Source organism: Trichechus manatus, unplaced genomic scaffold, assembly GCF_000243295.1.
Source record: "Trichechus manatus latirostris isolate Lorelei unplaced genomic scaffold, TriManLat1.0 scaffold00251, whole genome shotgun sequence".
Taxonomy (NCBI): Eukaryota; Metazoa; Chordata; class Mammalia; order Sirenia; family Trichechidae; genus Trichechus; species Trichechus manatus.
Window position 1 is genome coordinate 777,333 of NW_004444187.1, and position 20,732 is coordinate 798,064.

A 20,732-nucleotide genomic window follows, 5' to 3' on the forward strand; every position below is an offset into this window, starting at 1 on the left:
TATCAACAGTCAGACACCATGATATGTGCTGGGAATACAATAGCAAACAAGACAGTCCCTACTCTCAAAGATCTTACATGTTAGGGAAACAAAGAAGAAAATATTTTCTATCCTATAACATGTAAGAGAAAGCAACTAAATTACAGTACTTATGTGAAGTATTTTTTTTTTAATGTTTTTCAAAGCGTTGACTGCTATCAACAAATCATGTACTGTTTGATAGTCTATCTTAAAAAAGAAATTGGTAGCAATGCTGTTATGGCTGTATAATTGGTGCTTCATTTTGCTCTTTACAGTCCCATATTCATAAACATTCCAAACAAGTGAAAGATGGATAATTCACAATAGAAATTATATCCATATTATTTTATTTTTTAAGTTAAAAAATAAAACTTTATAAGCAAGTAAAATCTCCACTGAATTGGTCTTAGAACCGTAATAAGATGAAGATGTAGTCCCACATTAATGGAAAGGAGGTAATTTCCTCATGATGTCTTAAATCTTCAGGTGTGATTATCAGTAAGTCTATCCCTATCCCAAACACATAGGATTTAGTGTTTGTGTATAGTTCTTGGTACTTTTGATAAGAAGACTGTGTTCAGTCAGCAAGTAATTGAGAGAAGGAATGAAAAGAAAACAAATGGCAAAAAGTCAAAGTAAAATCTGAGGTCAAAGGACCTTCGTAGCATAAATTATTTTTCAAGACAACACACAAGAGCTAGATAAAGGACCCATCATCCAAATGTACCATCAAGGTCTTTCTTCCCCTCACTAAGTCTTTACTTCTCTCTTTCCCTCACACTTATGATTGGTTTCTCAAGAGACTAGAAATAATATATTCGTCATCCCAAACTGGACATATTATACATTCTGATAAGAATAACAGTAAACAATTATTTTCAGTAGTGCTTCAAACTGTGTATATCCTACAATAAAACCAAATCTTAAACCTGTATAAACATAAACTCAATTCTTTAGTGAGTGTCTAGAAGCCATATACTATACCTTATCTAAATTTAAGTGGAATGTTTAAGTCTTACTTTGGTTCTTGGATAAATTAATCACCTTCTATTTATGTAGAAGCCATTATCTGGTCTCTGAGTTATCAATACCTATTGCTATATAACTTCACAGTGTAATCTCAAAATCAGTGCAAGGTTTAATGTAAAGAGTCTAGAGGAGCTCGTTCCAATTCTGACTCTACCATTTCTCTGTGTAGCTTTTAATGTTTAACAGCCTCAATTATCTCATCATCTCTTCTGTAAAATGAGGAGGACAAATCTTTCTTTGCAGAGCTGTTAGGGAATAAATAAGATTACACACACACACACATATTTCCTAGAACAGCACCAGGCATCTGAAATGCTTAGTGAAATTTAGTTCCCTCCCTCGGCCGTGTCGGGAAGAAGGAGAAAGTCAGAGAAAGGAGCTGAAACACAGTCAGTCACTGTGATTTCTGGTTAACATTTGGCAGGACACTGAGAAGAATTTTGTTAAAAGAAAACTTGAGGAACATTTGACATCCCATATCGCCAATAATTTTTTAAACCGCAAGTTACAGTTTAACAATAGTTTTCTTCTTGACACAAATTAACTATATGTACTTCTCTTTGACAGCTTCAAAATGCCCAGACCAAGAAGGGCTTGTCCTATTTATTTTACTGTAAAGATAATAGGCTTTAAGCCAACTAGCACAATTTGCCTTGCTATTTTTGCTATGAAATTTATGAACTATGTTGAAAATATTGAAAATGCATGTTTGTCTAAACCTAGAAGCACTATAAACAGAAGCCTAAAGCAGGTGTTTGTGTGTTAGGGGTGGCCAGGATGTATAATGGAACTGAGATATACATCTTCCCTTTTCTTATGCTATGCAGAATCCATGTTCTCCTTGAGAAAACCACACTATAAGCCAAACAAGGATACACACACCAAAATAAGAGCAGCATTTTGAAAAAGCCAAATCATTATCAGATCTGCATACTATACCATTACCTACTGTTCTGAAAAGTGATTCTTAACCTACTAACCATAAAACTCCAGGCATTTTTCAATGCCAGAAACAGAATATAAAGCAATAGAGAAATGCCTAGACTTTTTTATATACACAATATTTACAGCAAATGCTAGCTGGGCCAATAATCAGATACTCACCTTGCTAAAGAGATTCTGGCTCGTTGCCCTCCACTCAGTGTGATTCCGCCCTCTCCAAGAACTATATTATCTTTCTCTGCAAACTTGGAAATGTCCTATTATTAAAAACAGAAAATCAGAGAGGTATTTTTAGTATGTTGGATCAGAATTAGAAAGGTTCATCTCCCTTCAAATGTAATCGTATGTCAGGGTATTTGTCTTAGTCATCTAGTGCTGCTATAACAGAAATACCACAAGTAGATGGTTTTAATGAAGAGAAGTTTATTTCCTCACAGTTAAAATAGGCTAAAAGTCCAAATTCAGGGTGTCAGCTCCAGGGAAGGCTTTTTCTCTCTGTCGGCCTTCTTCTCTTCGGTGTTCCCCTGGACTAGGAGCTTCTCTGCGCAGGGACCCCTGTCCAAAAGACGCACTCTGCTCCCAGCACTGCTTTGTTGATTGTATGAGATCCCCAACTCTCTGCTTGCTTCCCTTTCCTTTTATCTCTTGAGAAAGAAAAGGTGGTGCAGGCCGCACCCCAGGGAAACTCCCTTTACATGGGATCAGGTATGTGATCTAGGTAAAGGTGGTGTTACAATCCCACCCTAATCCTCTTTAACATAAAATTACAATCACAAAATGGAGGCCAACCACACAATTCTGGGAATCATGGCCCAGCCAAAGTGATACACACATTTTTGGGGAGACATAATTCAAACCATGACAGTATTGCTTGAACCACACTTGAAAGTTTGAACACTACAACTCAATTATTTCAAATGTAATTCATTTAGTTGGTCAAGACTACACTGCTAAAATTTTAACTTTAACTTCATTTATTTATTTTTTAATTGTACTTTAGATGAAGGTTTACAGAACAAATACTTTCTCATTAAACAGTTAGTACACATATTGTTTTATGACAATGGTTAACAACTCCATGGCATGTCAACACTGTCCCTTCTCAACCTTGGGTTCCCTATTACCAGCTTTCCTGTCCCCTTCTGCCTTCTAGTCCTTGCCCCTGGACTGTCGTGCCCCATTAGTCTCACTTTGTTTTATGGGGCTGTCTAATCTTTGGCTGAACGGCATACCTCAGGAGTGACTTCATTACTGAATTAAAAGGGTGTCAGGGGCCATATTGTTGGGGTTTCTCCAGTCTCTGTCAGGCTAGTAAGTCTGGTCGTTTTTCTCTTTTGTGAGTTAGAATTTTGTTCTACATCCTTCTCCAGCTCTGTCCAGGACTAGATCACTGTTGTGATCCCGGTCAGAGCAGTCAGTGGTGGTAGCTGGGCACCATCTAGTTGTACTGGACTCAGTCTGGTGGAGGCCGTGGTAGTTTTGGTCAGTTAGTCCTTTGGACTAATCTTTTCCTTGTATCCTGTTCTCTTCATTCTCCCTTGCTCCCAAAGGGGTGAGACCAGTGGAGTGTCTTAGATGGCTGCTCACAGGCTTTTAAGACCCCAGACACTACTCACCGAAGTAGAATGTAGAACATTTTCTTTATAAACTGTGTTATGACAACTGAGCTAGATGTTTCCCAAGACCATGGCCCCCACAGCCCTCCACCCAGCAACACTGCTAAATTTTAGATGCAAATTTTTAATGTCATTTTTAGAATGTCATTCATGACCATTAAGCAAAAAATTGGAAAATATAAAAAAGTAAAATACATGTATATTTACGTGTATGTAAATTATTATCCATAAGCCCATTACACAAACCACAAATGCTGTAAACATACTAAAGTGCATTTCCCACAAATCTAAATTCACTCTTTTAAAAGGAAACCCCCAGAAATCAATAAGCTTCCTTATAAGAGAAACTGAAAGAATATTATTTGCACCCCACCCCCACCCCATGATCAAAAATCCTGGCATGTTGGAGGACATGCAGCAGAACTCAGTGGAATCTGTTACTCAGGCATTGGAGAAACATAACCGAGAGATCATTGGGGTTCATATTGGCCTGCATATGGGGCGGGCCTGAGGGAACTATAAGACCATGTGCTTCATCTCTTTCTACTAGGACTAAGTGGCCACTCCTCTGTTTAACTTGTGGACTGGGCCACACACCTAGGGATCCATTCAAATACAGTGAAACCTGTGAGAGCCAGAACTTGATGGGACTGCCTTGCTTTTCCAGGTCTCACAAGTTTTCCTCCTTTGACAGAGTGCAGTCTTACCACTTTTCTATTGCTCGTTTTAGTGGAAAATAGTTGAGTTTTCCTTCTCTGACAGGTTTCCACCTTACACAGGCTCCAGATTTCACAGGTTTTGCTGGAACAAGGACTACAGCTAAATTCCACACCCCAGTGTCTGAAATCTTCAGCCTTGCTAAAGGAGGGCTTCCATGATCAACTGGCTCTTTTAGACTTTACCATGCTATTCTGTACTGGACATTCAGGTACTCCTTTCAGAGCAATTAGCAGCATAGCTCAAATGTGGATTTCTTTTTGACTCCATTCTTCTCTCCTGCCCCATATTTTCTTTCCCTAAGTCCCACTCTCGTTAAAAAACAATGTATCTTTTAGAGAAAGAAGAATAACTTGCGAATAGACTGAGTGCAGGCTTTTGTAAAAGATGCAAGTCTTCTAATACATTGTTAAAAAGCCTGGAATTATTGAAGTTTTTCATTTTTTTCAAATTTCTGTTTAACATCATGATATTTTTAAATTCAGAAATTTCAGTAGTTATCTTGATAGTAGTGGTTACAACACAGCTAAATTTGGGGATTATGGACTTAGAGGACGCAAGCACTCAATAAAGACAGCAGAATGAAGGAAAACAGGGAGAGACGGGAGAAAGGGTGAGTAATCAAAGGTGAGCAGATAAGAAAAGGAAACAAAGAACAGTGTACAAGGAAAGAAAAGAAAGAAAATGAATAATTGTCAGAGAAGGAGAAATCTATAGGAAAAAAAGTAAGAAGATATAAAAGCAGAACAAAAGAGACAAAAAAGTGAAGGGGACTATAAGAAACAGAACATAATGAACAATACTCTACACTTTAGTAAATATCCTGACTGAATTTAAATGCCCGAAGAGCACCAATGTATAAATTTTATTACATTTATTTTCTTTTCTTAAGACAGGATAAATAAGACAAGATAAATAAGCCAAATTCCTCTCTTAAGAACCTGTAATATTTAGACTTTAAACAAGTCAAGGAAATATGAGGAAAGAGATAGAAAATATTCTTTCTTCTTTCCTATTTGATAAGGATGAAACAAAACAAATAAACTGGAGAAAGAAATCAGAAGCTCCTCAAGTGAGCTCAGGTTTGCACACTCAGAATTAATGCTCAACAATATCAAATTCCTCCAAAGAAGAACAGAGAGCGCATCCCCATTGGTCCCATCACTCTTCAAACTCTAACTTGTAGTTGGTTGAGGGAAAGAAGAAAACACTTCAAGAAAATGAAAGATTTGAGGAAGGATTACTAGATGGTTTCTTGCTACCTTGTTACTCTCTCTGTTTCAATTAAAACCACAAGCTGCTCCGATTCATTTTCATTTTCAGAGCAGAGCCCTGGTAGTACAGTGGTTAAGCACTTGGCTGCTAACCTAAGGTCCATGGTTCGAAACCACCAGCCACTCCTTGGGAGAAAGATGCGACAGTCTGTTTCCGTAAAGATTACAGCCTTGGAGACACTATTGAGCAGCACTACTCTGTCCTATAGGGTGGCTTGAGTTGGAATCGACTGGATAGCAATGGGTTTTGTTTTGTTTTGGGTTATTTTGGAGCTCCTATAATAGTGTGCAAGCAGTTAATGTGCTCAGCTGCTAATGTGCTCAGTTGGAGGTTCAACTCCGCCCACAGGTGCCTCAGAAGAAGGGCCGAAAACTCAGCCATTGAAAACCCTCTGGAGCACAGTTCTACTCGGACACCCATGGGATCACCATGAGTCAGGGTTGATTCCATGGCAACTGGTTTTGAGGTTACAATAATGTAGTGTGCGCCAATGCCCGGTCTTTTCTGCACTCTCAATCAGCAAGCCAGGCCTTGCATCCCTGGAGTGCCCCAGGCCTGCTGAGGAGATGCCTGATAAGTGACAGGTTCCTGCCAGGTTCTCCTTCCTTGGCCTTGTTTAGAAGTAATGGGATTTCTCAGTGTGAGACCTTCCTCCACACTTGGGGGGGGGGGGCTTCCAGGTTGGGTGTGCCCTAGAAAATGCCAGGAAGACTGCACCCAAGTGTTCTTATTCCTGAGTCACTAAATCTGATGAAATTTGAATTATGTTTATGACACCCATTTGAGAGCTACTGGATGTCAAATGAGTTGTGCTTGTAGTGGTTGCTCAATAAGTAGCAAAGCTGGAATATTGAATTGGATAACACAAGGCTCAGAATTGGAACCTTGGGCCATCAGGCTTATTGTGAAATCTTAGTCATTTAACTAGCTGGTATGACTCAATTCCTCTAACAGTACCTGGGTGGAATAATAGTTCTTGTTTCATAAAGGGTGTTAAGTATGAGAATTAAGGAAATGACATTTACAATAAATTTCAATAAATACAAAGCAATGAGATACAATGTGACCATCCGAGCATTAAATTTTTATTCTAAAATAAAACTTAAATAGAAAACATGGGAGGAAACATTGGCCAGAAAGCAAAATACCTTATTTTCTAGCCCTGTCTCCACTACCCATTGAGTAAGTGGCTTTGGGCAAGTCTTTTCTGGGTCTCAGTTCCTCATCTACAAAATGAGAATTATAGAACCTTCCTTTAATGCTTGTAAAACTTAATGTTGTTGTTAGCTACCATCAAGTCAATCCCCAACTCGAGTCAGACCTCACACACAACAAAACACTGTCAGGACCTGTGCCGTCCCCATGATCAGATGGGGATCAGAACTTTGAGGCTCACAGGGCTTTCACTGGCTGATTTTCAGAAATAGATCCCTAGGCCTTTTCTTCTAGTCCCTCTTAGTCTGAAAGCTCCACTGAAATCTGTTTAGCATGACAACAACAAGCACCCACCCCTGACAGACAGATGTTGACTGCACATGAGGCTCATCAGCTGGCAACTGAAGCCAGGTCTCCTGCTTGGAAGGCAAGAATTTTACCAGTGAACCACCAAGGCCTCTCTTATAAAAATTAGAAGTAACTCGATGTAAAGAGACTGGTCCATGACATACACTCAAACATTGGTGGCACTTGCAATTTTAAAATGGGATATTTACCAGACAGAGCGGACCTGCCCCATAGGGTTCCCAGGGAGTGCCTGCTGGATTCAAACTGCCAACCTTTCGGTTAGCAGCCGTCGCTCCTAACCACTATGCCACCAGGGTTACCGCTATGCATGTAGGCAGGTGCTTTTCCACTAAAAGCCAGTAGTGTTAAAGCTGAGGTGAAGGGAGGCATGATGTTCCCAGACAACATCTTTATCTCCTTCTCTACATTCTAAACACCACCACTTGGGACACGGCTGACGTATTTTGTTTAATATTTTAGTCATGCTAAATTGTGCTATAATATTTTTATTCATCTTACTACTTTCTCCTTATAAAAGAATGGGGTAGGGGACGCCAGTCAGGGGTGATCTGTTCTTTACCCTTCTTTTTCCTGAGAAACTTCACCCTGCTTTTAGGAGGACAATTTCTATGTAATATTTGATTTGAAATTTTCACTAAAAAATGTTTTGGCAGTAAAAACAAACAGGAAGAATATTCTTAAATCCTCATGTTTTCTGCTAATTGACTGACATACCAGTGAATAAAAAACACCTGGTTAGACACATAAATATTTTAGTCATCAACACCATGGTAACCTTCTTGATAGGCCAACATCTGAACACTATAATAAGAAAGTAGATCAATGCAAGCTAACCTTCAGGCAATTCTGTGCTTGAATTCATTTGCTCACGTATTTATTTGCAGTCTGGACTAGACTGGCCAGGAAATACAAAATTAAACTTTTCAAATGTAGCTCTATCTGATACTACATGTTCCACCCTGGCATTTACTGCCAAAAACAAAAAACAAAAAAACTTACTGATTATATCACATTATGCTTTTGTGAATTTATTTCTGTGACATTTATCCCCATGAATGGAATATCTAGGTCAGAACTGTGTCTCTTTGTTTTTCAAAGATATTACCAGATTCCTTTTCAAACAATTTTTAAAAATCACATTTTCACCAGTGAGATTTAACACTATCCTTTTTCTCACATCACCACCAGCAAAAGATACGATCACACTTTAATTCTGCTTGTTCTTTTGATTTGCATTTTCCTTGATAATGGTGAAATTTTAAATATTTATTGGCTATGTAGATTTCCCCTTCTGTGAAATGTGTCTTTTTACTGGACTTTGTCTTTTTCTTATCAATTCATTTTTTTTTGTATGTTATAGATATTAACAACTTTTTCTGCTACATGTTGAAACCATTTATTTTGTTTCTCTTTTCAAAATGGACATACAACCTGTCATAAGAAAAATTTTAATATTTTCATGAAGTCAATTTATCTATCTGGAATTTCTACAATGGTTAAAATGTACTACTCAACCTTCAGGTTATACATATAGTATCCTAAATTTTCTTTTAAAATGCTTATTGCTTTTTTTATAATTAAACAATTTATTTGAGATACTGTTTATATTTATATATATGTGAGATAAAATCTAAACCTTTTTTTAATTGCATAGCAGGCATGATTTATTAAATAATTTTTCCACTAAATTTCCATATCAACTTTGTTGTTGTTGTTAGGTACCATCGAGTCAGAGCCACCCTATGTACAACAGAACAAAACACTGTGCGGTCCTGCGCCATCTTCACAATCGGTATTGTACTTGAGCCCAATGTTGCAGCCACTGTGTCAATCCATCTTGTTCAGGGTCTTCCTTTTTTTCATCTTTATCATATATCAAATCCCAAATTTCCTAAGATTTATTTCTTGGCTCTTTGTTTGCTTCTTCTGATCTGTTTTTCTATTCTTATGCTAATACCCTGCCAGGTTTTTTGGTCTTTCGGTTTTTTAAATGGTTACTACTTGTTATATTTTTGCCTTATATGAAATTTAACTTCAGTCTAACAAAATTCCGAAAACAACTCCATTGAGATGTAATTGTTATTTTACTAAATGTAAACATTAGTTTGGGGAGAGTTCACATTTTTAAGATGTTGTTGTTGTTGTCAGGTGCCGTCCAGTAGATTTCGACTCACAGCAACCCCATGTGATAGAGTAGAACGTCCAGTAGGATTTTGTAAGCTATATTCTTTATGGGAGCAGATTGCCAGGTCTTTCTCCCATGGAGCTGCTAGGTGGGTTCAAACTGCCAACATTTGGTTAGCAGCTGAGTGCTTAACCATTGTGCAAACAGGGCTCCCTTTTTAAGATGTTAAATCTTACTAAAAATAATTATCTATTTTTCCTTTAAGTCAGATCTTGTGAGAGTTTATAATTTACTTCGTATATATCTTATAAATTTCCTGTTAGATTTATTCCTAAGTATTGTGAAATTACAGTTTTCCATTATAATCTATAGATGGTTATTGATATTATAGATAGAAGCGAATTATTTTTGTATGTTTATCTATTATCCAGCCATCTTGTAAACCAAATTTTAAAAAAAAAACCAAACTCGTGGCCACTGAGTTGATTCTGACTCACAGCGACCCTAAAGGACAGAGTAGAACTGCCCCATAGGGTTTCTAAGGCTACAATCCTTACAGAGGCAAACTGCCACATCTTTCTCTGGCAAAGGAACCCGTGGGTTGGAACCACCAACCTTTCAGTTAGCATCCAAGCACTTAACCACTGCACCACCAGGGGTCCCTCATAGTAGTCCCTTATTAACTCTAGCCAGGTTTTATTTGTTTGTTTGCTTGCTTTTTATTAGAGTCTTTTGGGTTTTCTAGGTGGCCAATATTTTCATAACATGTACCATCATTCCTGTTGTTTGAAAAATGGCATTAACTTTTCATTATTTAGAATGATGCTTACTTTGGGGTGTTTGTGAATAATAAAAAAAGTTATTGTATTCATGAAGATTTTCTCCATTTCTATTCTTACTTTGAATTTTTATTATAAGTGACTGCTAAATTTCACATTATATCCTTTTAGCATCTACTAACTACTGTTACATGGTTTTTCTCCTTTAATTTGTTCTGTTTACATATATGTGTAAGGAGCCTTGGTAGCACAACAGCTACATGCTCAGCTGCTAACCAAAAGATCTGCAGTTCAAACTGACCAGCCACTCCTCAAGAGAAAAGATCTGGTGATCTGCTGCTGTAAAGATTACAGTCTAGGAAACCCTATAGGGTAGTTTTGCTCTGTCCTCTAGGGTCATTATGAGTTGGAATTGACTGGACAGCACACAATAACAACATATATATGTGTGTATGTATGTATGTACATACAGGTGTATATACATATATATATATTGTTTATCTGTATATGAGCACATATGTATCTATGTATGAACTATGTATGTCTGTGTGTATTCACAGAGCTTGGTCTCCATCATTCACTATTATGGTGCTAAGATAGAAAATCTTGCATAAGTAAAAGGAAGTTATTATTGTCTCTCTGAACTAGGATACTTATCAAAAAAGTAAAACATATGGAAGATAAAGAATTCCTAAGAAGTTAGTTGTTCCACTTTCCAAAGAATTATACTTTTCAATCCTGTTATACAGCATAATGACAGTTGACTTGTGGAGAATTTTTATCATATCCTATGACTATAAAATAGAAAGCCAAAATTCTTCTCATTTGATAGAGGAAAGCTTGGTCAACAAAAAGCTTTAAATACATTAGACTCTGTGATCCACATTACTTTAAACAACTCAAGTTGTTTATTTACTCAAATTGATCATGTCATATCCCTCCTTAAAAAAAAAAAAAAGACAAAACCAAAAAGTATTGGATCCTCAAAAAAGGGGAAACAATAAATGTTGGTGAAGATGTGGAGAAATTAAAACCTATCCATTGCTGGAGGGAATGTAAAATGATATAGCCTCTGTGGAAAACGGTTTGGCAGTTCCTCAAAAAGTTAAACATAGAATTACCATATGATCCAGCATATCCACTCCTAGGTATATACCTAAGAGACCTGAAAGCAGTGACACAAACAGACATACGTACACCAATGTTCACTGCAGTAACATTCACAATAGCCAAAAGGTGGAAACGACCCAAATATCCACCAACAGATAAATGGATTTAAAAAAATGCTATATACATACAATGAAGTATTAGTCATAACGAGAAATGAAGTCCTAATAGATGCTACAACATGGATGGACCTTGAAAACATTATGCTGAGTAACATAAATCAAACAAGGGGACAAATATAATCTCACTTATATAAAATAATAAGAATAGATAAACGTATAGAAACCATTTACCGGTGGTTACCAGGAGTGAGAATGAGGGGGAAAAGGGAATTACTGTTTGGAAAGCAGTGGGGTTTTGTTTATGGTGCTAGGAAAGTTGCCAACAACAGATGATGGTTGCACAACATGATTAATGTAATTGATGTCGCTAAATTGTACACTTGAAAAATGTTGAATTGACAAATGTGTCCATTGCAGTACTGAGTAAAAACTTGGAGCAATCTAAACATTCATCAGTAGCTAAATGAGTAAATAAAATGTGATGCATTATGAGTACAATGGATTCCTTGGGTGGTACAAATGATTTATGTACTGGGCTGCTAACTGAAAGGTTGGAGGCTGGAGTCCACCCTGAGTGAGGCACCTTGGAAGAAAGTTCTGGCTATCTACTTCCCAAAAATCAGCCATTGAAAACCCTGTGGAGCACAGTTCTGCTTTAATACACATGGGGTCACCATGAGTCGAGGTTGACTCAATGGCAACTGGTCATGAGTACAAGAGAGCAGTTAAAAAGAATGAAACAGATTTCTACATATCAGCAAAATAGCTAGATCTGAAAAATGTAATAGGAATGAGGAAAGTAAGTTCAACAAAGCACATCTCTGACAGTGAATCACTAGACAGCTAGTGCCATTGTTATTAATGAATATAATTGAAGAATGATATATACAAATTATTCCATTTACATAAATTTTGAAGTCACACAAATTACTGAATATTATTCATACATAAGCAATATATATATGTATATATTCACTGTTATGGTGCTAAGATATAAAATCCTGCATAAGTAAAAGGAGATGATTATTTTCTTTCTAAACTAGGATACATATCAAAAAAATAAAATATATGTGGAATATATGGACTTCTAAGAAGTTGTTCCACTTTCCAAAGAATTACACTCTTCCGTCCTGTTGTATAACATAATGACAGTTGACTCATTGAGAATACTTACCATATTGTATGATTATAAAATATAAGAAAGCCAAAATTTTTCTCAGTTGATAGAGGAGAGCTTGGTCAACAAATAGCTTTAAAAATAGTAGACTCACTGCTTTGGGCATTATGCTCTTTTAAGAACTATCTATATGGGATCAAATTGACAACTGCAACTCAAAAGATTAGATAGGAATCTTAGGGGGCAGTGAGTTTATGTTAATGAGAAGGAACAACACAGAAAAGGAGGGTGAGAATGGTTGCACAACTTGAAGAGTGTAATCAATGTCATTAAATTGTACAACTGTTGAATTGGTGTGCTTTGCTGTATATACTCTCAACGACAACAACAAAATAAATAAAATTTAGGAAAAAAACAGTAGGCTCATACAGACAGATAGGTATGTAGGTAGATAGAAAGACAGACAGACAGATAGGTACACAGGTAGACAGTTGTTGTTAGTTGTCATCAATTTGATATATATGGGTGTAAATTCATTTAAATGGACTGAAAATGTACTGCCATGGATTGAATTGTGTCCCCCAAAAATGTGTGTCAACTTGGCTAACCCATGATTCCCAGTATTGTGTGATTGTCCACCATTCTGTCATCTGATGTGGTTTTCCTGTGTGTTGTAAATCCTACCTCTATGACGTTAATGAGGTGGAATTAGCAGCAGTTATGTTAATGAGGCATAACTCCATCTACAAGATTAGGTCGTGTCTTAAGCCAATCTCTTTCGAGATATAAAAGAAAGAAGTGAGCAGAGAGACATGGGTACCTCATACCACCAAGAAAGTAGTACCAGGAGAAGAGCGTGTCCTTTGGACCCAGAGTTCCTGCCCTGAGAAGCTCCTAGTCCAGGGGAAGATTGATGACAAGGACCTTCCTCCTGAGCCAACAGGGAGAGAAAGCCTTCCCCTGGAGCTGACGCCCTGAATTTGGACTTCTAGCCTACTAGACTGTGAGAGAACAAACTTCTATTTGTTGAAGTCATCCACTTGTGGTATTTCTGTTACAGCAGCACTAGATAACTAAGACAGGCACATATCACATTCATGACAGTGATCACCTGAAACTTGGGATCTTGCAGAAGAATGGTGATGACAGGGATGATGAGAATAGAAAGTTGTATTTAGAATTTGGCTAGGCCCCTAACCACACATTTAAATTAAGAAAATAGCAATGCTGTTACATGAACATTTCTTATCTAGAATAGACACTAGTGATAAAGATTACCTTTAAAAAGTATGAAAATAAAAGATCCCTGCATCTGAAAACATTTGATATTCTGAACCAATGTATTTGGCCTCCTTTTCTGGAATGAACCCATTTAGAATGAGAAATGAGCACATTTGGATAATTTTAATTTAATAAGTACCTCAGAGATCATAATTCATATGAAACTGCCAAGATTGAAATGAAACAAAATATCGGGGGTAGACTGAGCAGAATTTTGAACAAGCCCATTTTTTTTTAAACCAAACATATTAGTAATATCAATATCCTGCTGCTGATGTGAGTACCTGCTCTGATTACCTAGTTTACCGTTTATCTGCAGATTTCTTTATTAGTGTTTGGCTTTCTCTATTTGATTTAACATAAAACACTTTGTTTTATATGCACTGTTAAACATTTATCTTTGCTGATTACTAAGGGCTCTCAAATCTGGTGATGTATTTATCTTAAGGGTGCTGGTTTTCAGCCTTTACATCAGATTTTCCCTTCTATGAAAATTATCATGTAAAACAATGTTATACCACTTGGTACAATCATGAGTTAATAGAAAAGGTAGCATAAGAGCAAGTGCTACTTAGGAGAAGCCACACACACAGAGACAAAGCCCATTTCCCTTTACTTGCAGTGCAACTTCCCTTGAGTTCCATGTTATCCATCAAAATTTTGGGGGAAGTCATCTATTGAAATTAGGATGCTGGATATGATTTGATCTCATATAAAATTAACTACCAAAGTTAAGAAACCACTAAGTCTTTGTATAGGGTTGAATAGTGTCCCCTTAAAATTTATGTCCTTCCTAACTTAAAAAAAAAACAAAAAAACATTGCTGTGGAGCTGATTCCAAATCATGGCGATCCCACGTGTTACAAAGCAGAATTGCTCCACAGAATTTTCTTGGCTGTAATCTTTATGGAAGCAGATCACCATGTCTTTCTTCTGCAGTGCAGCTGGATGGGTTTGAACCAGCCAACCTTTATGTTAGTAACCAAGCACAAACCATTTGCACCACCTAGGCACCTATGTCCTTTTCAGAACTTCAGAATGTGAACTTAATTGGAAATAGCGGCATTGCAGATGCAATTAGCTAAAACAAGGTCAGACTGGAGTAGAGTGAGCCCTTAATCCAACATGACCGGTGTCCTTATAAGAAGAAGAGATACAGACACAAAGGGAGAATGCCATCTGACGAGGGAGGCAGAGATTGGACTGATGCATCTATAAGCCAAAGAACACTAAGGAATGCCAGCAGCACCAGAAGCTACGAGAAAGGCACGGAACAGATTCTCCCCTAGAGCCTTCAGAGAGAGCATGGACCTGCCAACACTTTGACTTAGAACCTCTAGCCTCCAGAACTTTGAGAAAATAAATTTCTGTTTTCAGGAACCCAGTTTGTGGTAATTTGTGACAGCAGTCTTTAGGAAAACAGTCTTAAATCAAATATAAACTTCTTTACATTGTGATCAGTTAATTTTCTTAAACATCCTACACTACTATTTGCATTTTTACTAATTTTCTTAGCACAGTTCATCTACAGAGAAAACAAAAATCTGGATCATTGTTTCTCCAACTGTAGTCTCTGAACTAACTGTTTCAGAATCACCTAGAAAGGCTTGATAAAAAATGCTGCAATTATTCTTACTCAGAAGAACTGGGGCAAGGCCCAGGAATCTACATTTTAACCAGTGATTTTTTTTTTTCTTTCTTGCTTGCTTTTTCTCTTTTTTGTTGTTGTTGTACTTTAGATGGTTTACAGAGCAAATTAGTTTCTCATTAAACAATTAATACATGTATTGTTTTGTGACATTGGTTGCCAATGCCATGACATGTCAACACTCTCCCCCTCTTGACCTTGGGTTCCCTATTACCGGCTTTCCTGTCCCCTCCTGCCTTCTCATCCCTGTCCCTGAGCTGTGGGCCTGTCTAATCTCTGGCTGAACGGTAAACCTCAGGAGTGACTTCACTACTGAGTTAAAAGGGTGTCCAGGGACCATACTCTTGAGATTTCTCCAGTCTCTGTCAGACCGGTAAGTCTGGTCTTTTTTTGTGAGTTAGAATTTTGTTCTCCATTTTTCTCTGTTGTGATCCCTGTCAGAGCACTCAGTGGTGGTAGCCGGGTACCATCTAGTTGTGCTGGACTCAGTTTTAACCTATTATTATTATGCCTACAATGTTTGAGCTGCTCATCTAGATACTTGTTCTTTTGGCTAACTGCCTTTACAATCTGCTGGTCAGAAAGGCAAATGTCTACTTCAAAGGATTCTGAGCATATAATACATTGGGTCTGTCTGAGATTGTAAAGCACTTGAAAATACTTAGATAAAGAGTACTAGAGAGGGTCAAAGTGTGTTATAATTGTGCAATAAAGATTAGCTTATTTTATTATTAAGAGGTATATTAACATGCCCAATGTGATGTATGTACTTTTTCACTTAAATGTTTACCTCTTTATGTTTAATAAAAGGCAACTAAACTTCAAGACCTTAATATTATCCAACTGAGAAAAACAAGCCAGAAGTTGTTAAAGAGAAATTGCTGGTATAAGGCTCATTAACTCTGATTTGAACACACAACAGAGCAAACATATAGGGTGCTATTATATTTTGAAAAAAAGAGAAAGAGAAAACTTTAAAGAAAGGGCAGAGTATTACATTTAATGGTCCTGTGTAATTTTGCAATATTTGCTGAGTACATTTGCGCTTCCTGTGACTCTGTAGATAGGAAAATACCATAAACCTTGTTTTATAGCTGGCTTATCAGTCTTTAGAACAACCTTGACAATGTCACTGCTTGTGGTAAGGGAGGAGGGTGAGAAGCTTCGGGTGAGGGAACAAGAACTTTAAGGTAAACCCATTCAACACAGCATTTCTCTGACAGTGAATCACCAGACAGCTAGTGTCATTGTTATTAATATTTAATAATTACTATGCACCTGTATTGGGCTTTATGCACAAGGAAAATGGACAAGAAGAAGGGAGAAGGAAAGAAGTGTGGGGAAGCAGATGGAGGGGCAGGGAGAGGAGAAGGAAAAGAGAAGCAGAGTGGTGAGAAAAAGTAAGAGAACCCAATAGAGTATGGAAGAAGAGAGAAAGAATAAACTAAACATTTTTGCACATAAACAAACAAAAAAAAACAACCTTTGCTCTTGAGTCGATTCTGACTCGTTGTGACCCTACAGGACAGAGTAGAACTTCTCCATAGTGTTTCCTAGGCTGTAATCTTTACAGGAGCAGATTGCCACATCTTCTCCCATAGGGGTTTGAACCGCCAACCTTTCAGTTAGCAGCCAAGCACTTAACCATTGTGCTACCAGGGATCTTCTTATTTTTTTGCACATAGCTATTATAAATATGGGTGTGTATCTTGAGAGTGCTGCCTATCTCTGTAAGACAGACAAATAGGTAGGTAGGTAGGTACATAGAGATGTTCCATCAACAGAGGTTAAATGCCACAGCAGGAAAGAATTAGTGAAATATGGCTTTGTTTATTAGAAAAGATAATAATTTGTTGGCCTAAATTAAATTTGATTACAAATAACTATAAATGAAAATACTAGCATAAGATTAAACCCTGCTAGAAAATATGAGATGTAAGGGCTATTAATCATCTTGAAAAGATTTATAAAAGATTTACCTTCACTGATAGCTGCTGAGCACATTTATAGCAGAACACTCAAATTCCAATATAATTTTTATTGGGCCCAGTAAAAGAACAAACAGTACTACTGTTAACTGTCTTAGTTATCTAGTGCTGCTATAACAGTAATACCACAAGTAGATGGCTTCCACAAACAGAAGTTTATTCTCTCACAATCTATCAGGCCAGAAGTCCGAATTCAGGGCATCAGCTACAGGGGAAGGCTTTCTCTCTCTGTCAGCTCTGGAAGAAGGTCTTTGTCATCAACCTTCCCCTGGACTAGGAGCTTCTCAGTGCAGGGACCCTGGGTCCAAAGGACATGCTGTTCTCCTTGTACTACTTTCTTGGTGGTATGAGGTCCCCATGTCTCCCTGCTCGCTTCCCTTTTATATCTCAAAAGAGATTAGCTTAAAACAAAGCCTGATCTTGTAGATTGAGTCTTGCTTCATTAACATTACTACCACTAATCCTATCTCATCAACATCATAGAGATAGGATTTACAACACACAGGAAAATCACATTAGATGACAAAAAGGTGGACAATTACACAATACTGGGAATCATGGACTAGCCAAGTTGACAGACATTTCTGGGGGACACAATTCAATCCATGACAGTAACCAAATATTACTATATTTGTTTAATATTTAGTCATATATATGTGTCTATGTATGAATTTATAACTATATATATAGCTATATTTACTTGTTAATATTACTATGATTCTCAAGGTACTTATTTCTATATGTGTGTAGGTCTGTATTTGTGTTTGAAAACAAATAACTCAAGCTCTTTTAAAAAGAAGAGTATAATGATTTAAGGTGTCATAGGGTATGTGTCCTCAAGGAAGCACACTTAGAAAAGATATTTGAAACAAATACAGAAGCTTATTCACTTTATTCTCTACATTAGATTTCTCTGGACACAGATTTCTGGATCCTTGTTGTTGTTAGGTGCCATTGAGTCAGTTCCAACTTACAGAGACCCTATGTACAACAGAACAAAACACTGCCTAGTCCTGTGCATTCCTCATAATCCTTGTTATACTTGAGCCCACTGTTGCAGCTGTCAATCCATCTCATCGAGTGTCTTCTTCTTTTTCACTAACCTTCTACTTTATCAAGCATGAAGTCCTTCTCCAGGGACTGGTCCCTCCTGCTAACGTGTCCAAAGTATGTGAAATGAGGTTTCACCATCCTTGCTTCTAAAGAGCATTCTGGTTGTACCTCTTCCAAGACAGATTTGTTCCTTCTTCTGGCAGTCCACGGTACATTCAATGTTCTTCACAAACACCATACTTCAAAGGCATCAATTCTTCTTCGGGTCTTCCTTATTCACTGTCCAGCTTTTGTATGCATATAAGGCGACTGAAACCACCATGGCTTGGGTCAGGCCCACCTTAGTTCTAAAAGCGGCATCTTTGCATTTCAACACTTTAAAAAGGTCTCTTGCAGCAGATTTGCCTGCTGCAATGCGTTGTGTGATTTCTTGACTGCTGCTTCCATGGGCATTAACTGAATCCAAGTAAAATGAAATCCTTGACAACTTCAGTCTTTTCTCCATTTATCATGATGTTGTTATTGGTGCAGTTGTGAGAAGTTTATTTTTCTTTATGTTGAGGTGTAATCCACACTGAAGGCGGTAGTCTTTTATCTTCATCAGTAAGTGAGGCAAGTCCTCTTCACTTTCAGCAAGCAAGGTTGTGTCATGTGCATAACACAGGTTGTTAATGAGTCTTCCTCCAATCTTGATGCTCCGTTCTTCTTCATACAGTCAAGCTTCTTGGATTATTTGCTCAGCATACAGATGTAATAAGTATGGTGAAAGGATACAACCCTGAGGCACATCATTCCTGATTTTAAACCACACAGCATCCTCTTGTTCTGTTCAAATGATTGCCTCTTGATCTATGCACAGGTTCCTCATGAGCACAATTAAGTGTTCCGGAATTCCCTTTCTTCCCAATGTTATCCATAATTTGCTGTGATCCACACAGTCAAATGCCTTTGCATAGTCAATAAAACACAGGTAAACATCTTTCTGGTATTCTCTGCTTTCAGCCAGGGTCCATCTGACATCAGCAATGATATCACTGGTTCCACATCCTCTTCTGAATCCAGGTTGCATTTCTGGCAGTTCCCTGTCGATGTACTGCTGCAGCCGCTTTTGAATGATCTTCAGAAAAATTTTACTTGTGTGTGATATTAATGATATTGTTTGATAATTTCCACATTCGGTTGTATCAGCTTTCTTCGGAATCAGCATAAATATGGATCTCTTCCAGTCGGTCGGCCGGGTAGCTGTTTTCCAGATTTCTTGGCATAGATGAATGAGCATCCGTTTGTTGAAACATCTCATTTGATAGTCCGTTAACTCCTGGAGCCTTGTTTCTTGCCAATGTAGTTACTGCAGCTTGGACTTCTTCCTTCAGTACCATCGGTTCCTGATCATAAACTGCCTCCTGAAATGACTACACATTGACCAATTATTTCGGTACAGTGACTCTGTGTATTCTTTCCATCTTCTTTTGACGCTTCCTGCATCGTTTAATATTTTCCCCATAGAATCCTTCAATATTGCAACTCAAGGCTTGAATTATTTCTTCAGTTCTTGCAGATTGAGAAATGCTGAACGTGTTCTTCCCTTTTGGTTTTCTAATTCCAGCTTTTTGCACATGTGATTATGATACTTTGTCATTTCGAGTGGCCCTTTGAAATCTTCTGTTCAGCTTTTTACTTCATCATTTCTTCCATTCGCTTTAGCTACTCGACGTTCAAGAGCAAGTTTGAGAGTCTCTTCTGACATCCATTTTGGTCTTTTCTTTCTTTCCTGTCTTTTTAATGACCTCTTGCTTTCTTCATGTATGCTGTCCTTGATGTCATTCCACAACTTGTCTGGTCTTCGGTCATTAGTGTTCAACGCAGCAAATCTATTCTTGAGATGGTCTCTAAATTCAGGTGGGATACACTCAAGGTCATACTTTGGCCCTCATGAACTTGTTCTAATTTTCTTTAAGTTCAGCTTGAACTTGCATATGAGCAATTGATGGTCTGTTCCACAGTCGGACCCTGGCCTTGTTCTGACTGATGATATTGAGCTTTTCCATCGTCTCCTTCCACAGATGTATTCTATTTGATTCCTGTGTATTCCATCTGGCGAGGTCTGTGTGTATAGCTGCTGTTTATGTTGTTGAAAAAGGTATTTGCGATGAAGAAGTCATTGGTCTTGCCAAATTCTATCATGCGATCTCTCATGTCATTTCTATTACCAAGGCCATATTTTCCAACTATCAATCCCTCTTCTTTGTTACCAACTTTAGTATTCCAATCACCAGTAATTATCAATGCATCTTTGATCAATTTCAGACCGCAGAAGTTGGTAAAAATCTTCGATTTCCTCATCTTCGGCCTTAGTGGTTGGTGCGTAAATTTGAATAATAGTCGTAT

The 20,732-nt window shown here is 37.6% G+C and overlaps 1 protein-coding gene across 1 annotated transcript in view; it reads right to left on the reverse strand.

The window, feature by feature from the left end:
• The window catches only part of CFTR (CF transmembrane conductance regulator), a 168,225-nt gene that overhangs the window by 78,973 nt on the left and 68,520 nt on the right, over positions 1-20,732 (reverse strand). Inside the window, exon 11 of the mRNA XM_004389643.1 lies at positions 2,155-2,249. Coding sequence (XP_004389700.1) covers positions 2,155-2,249 — 95 coding nt within the window. The remainder of the gene's footprint in view (positions 1-2,154; positions 2,250-20,732) is intronic.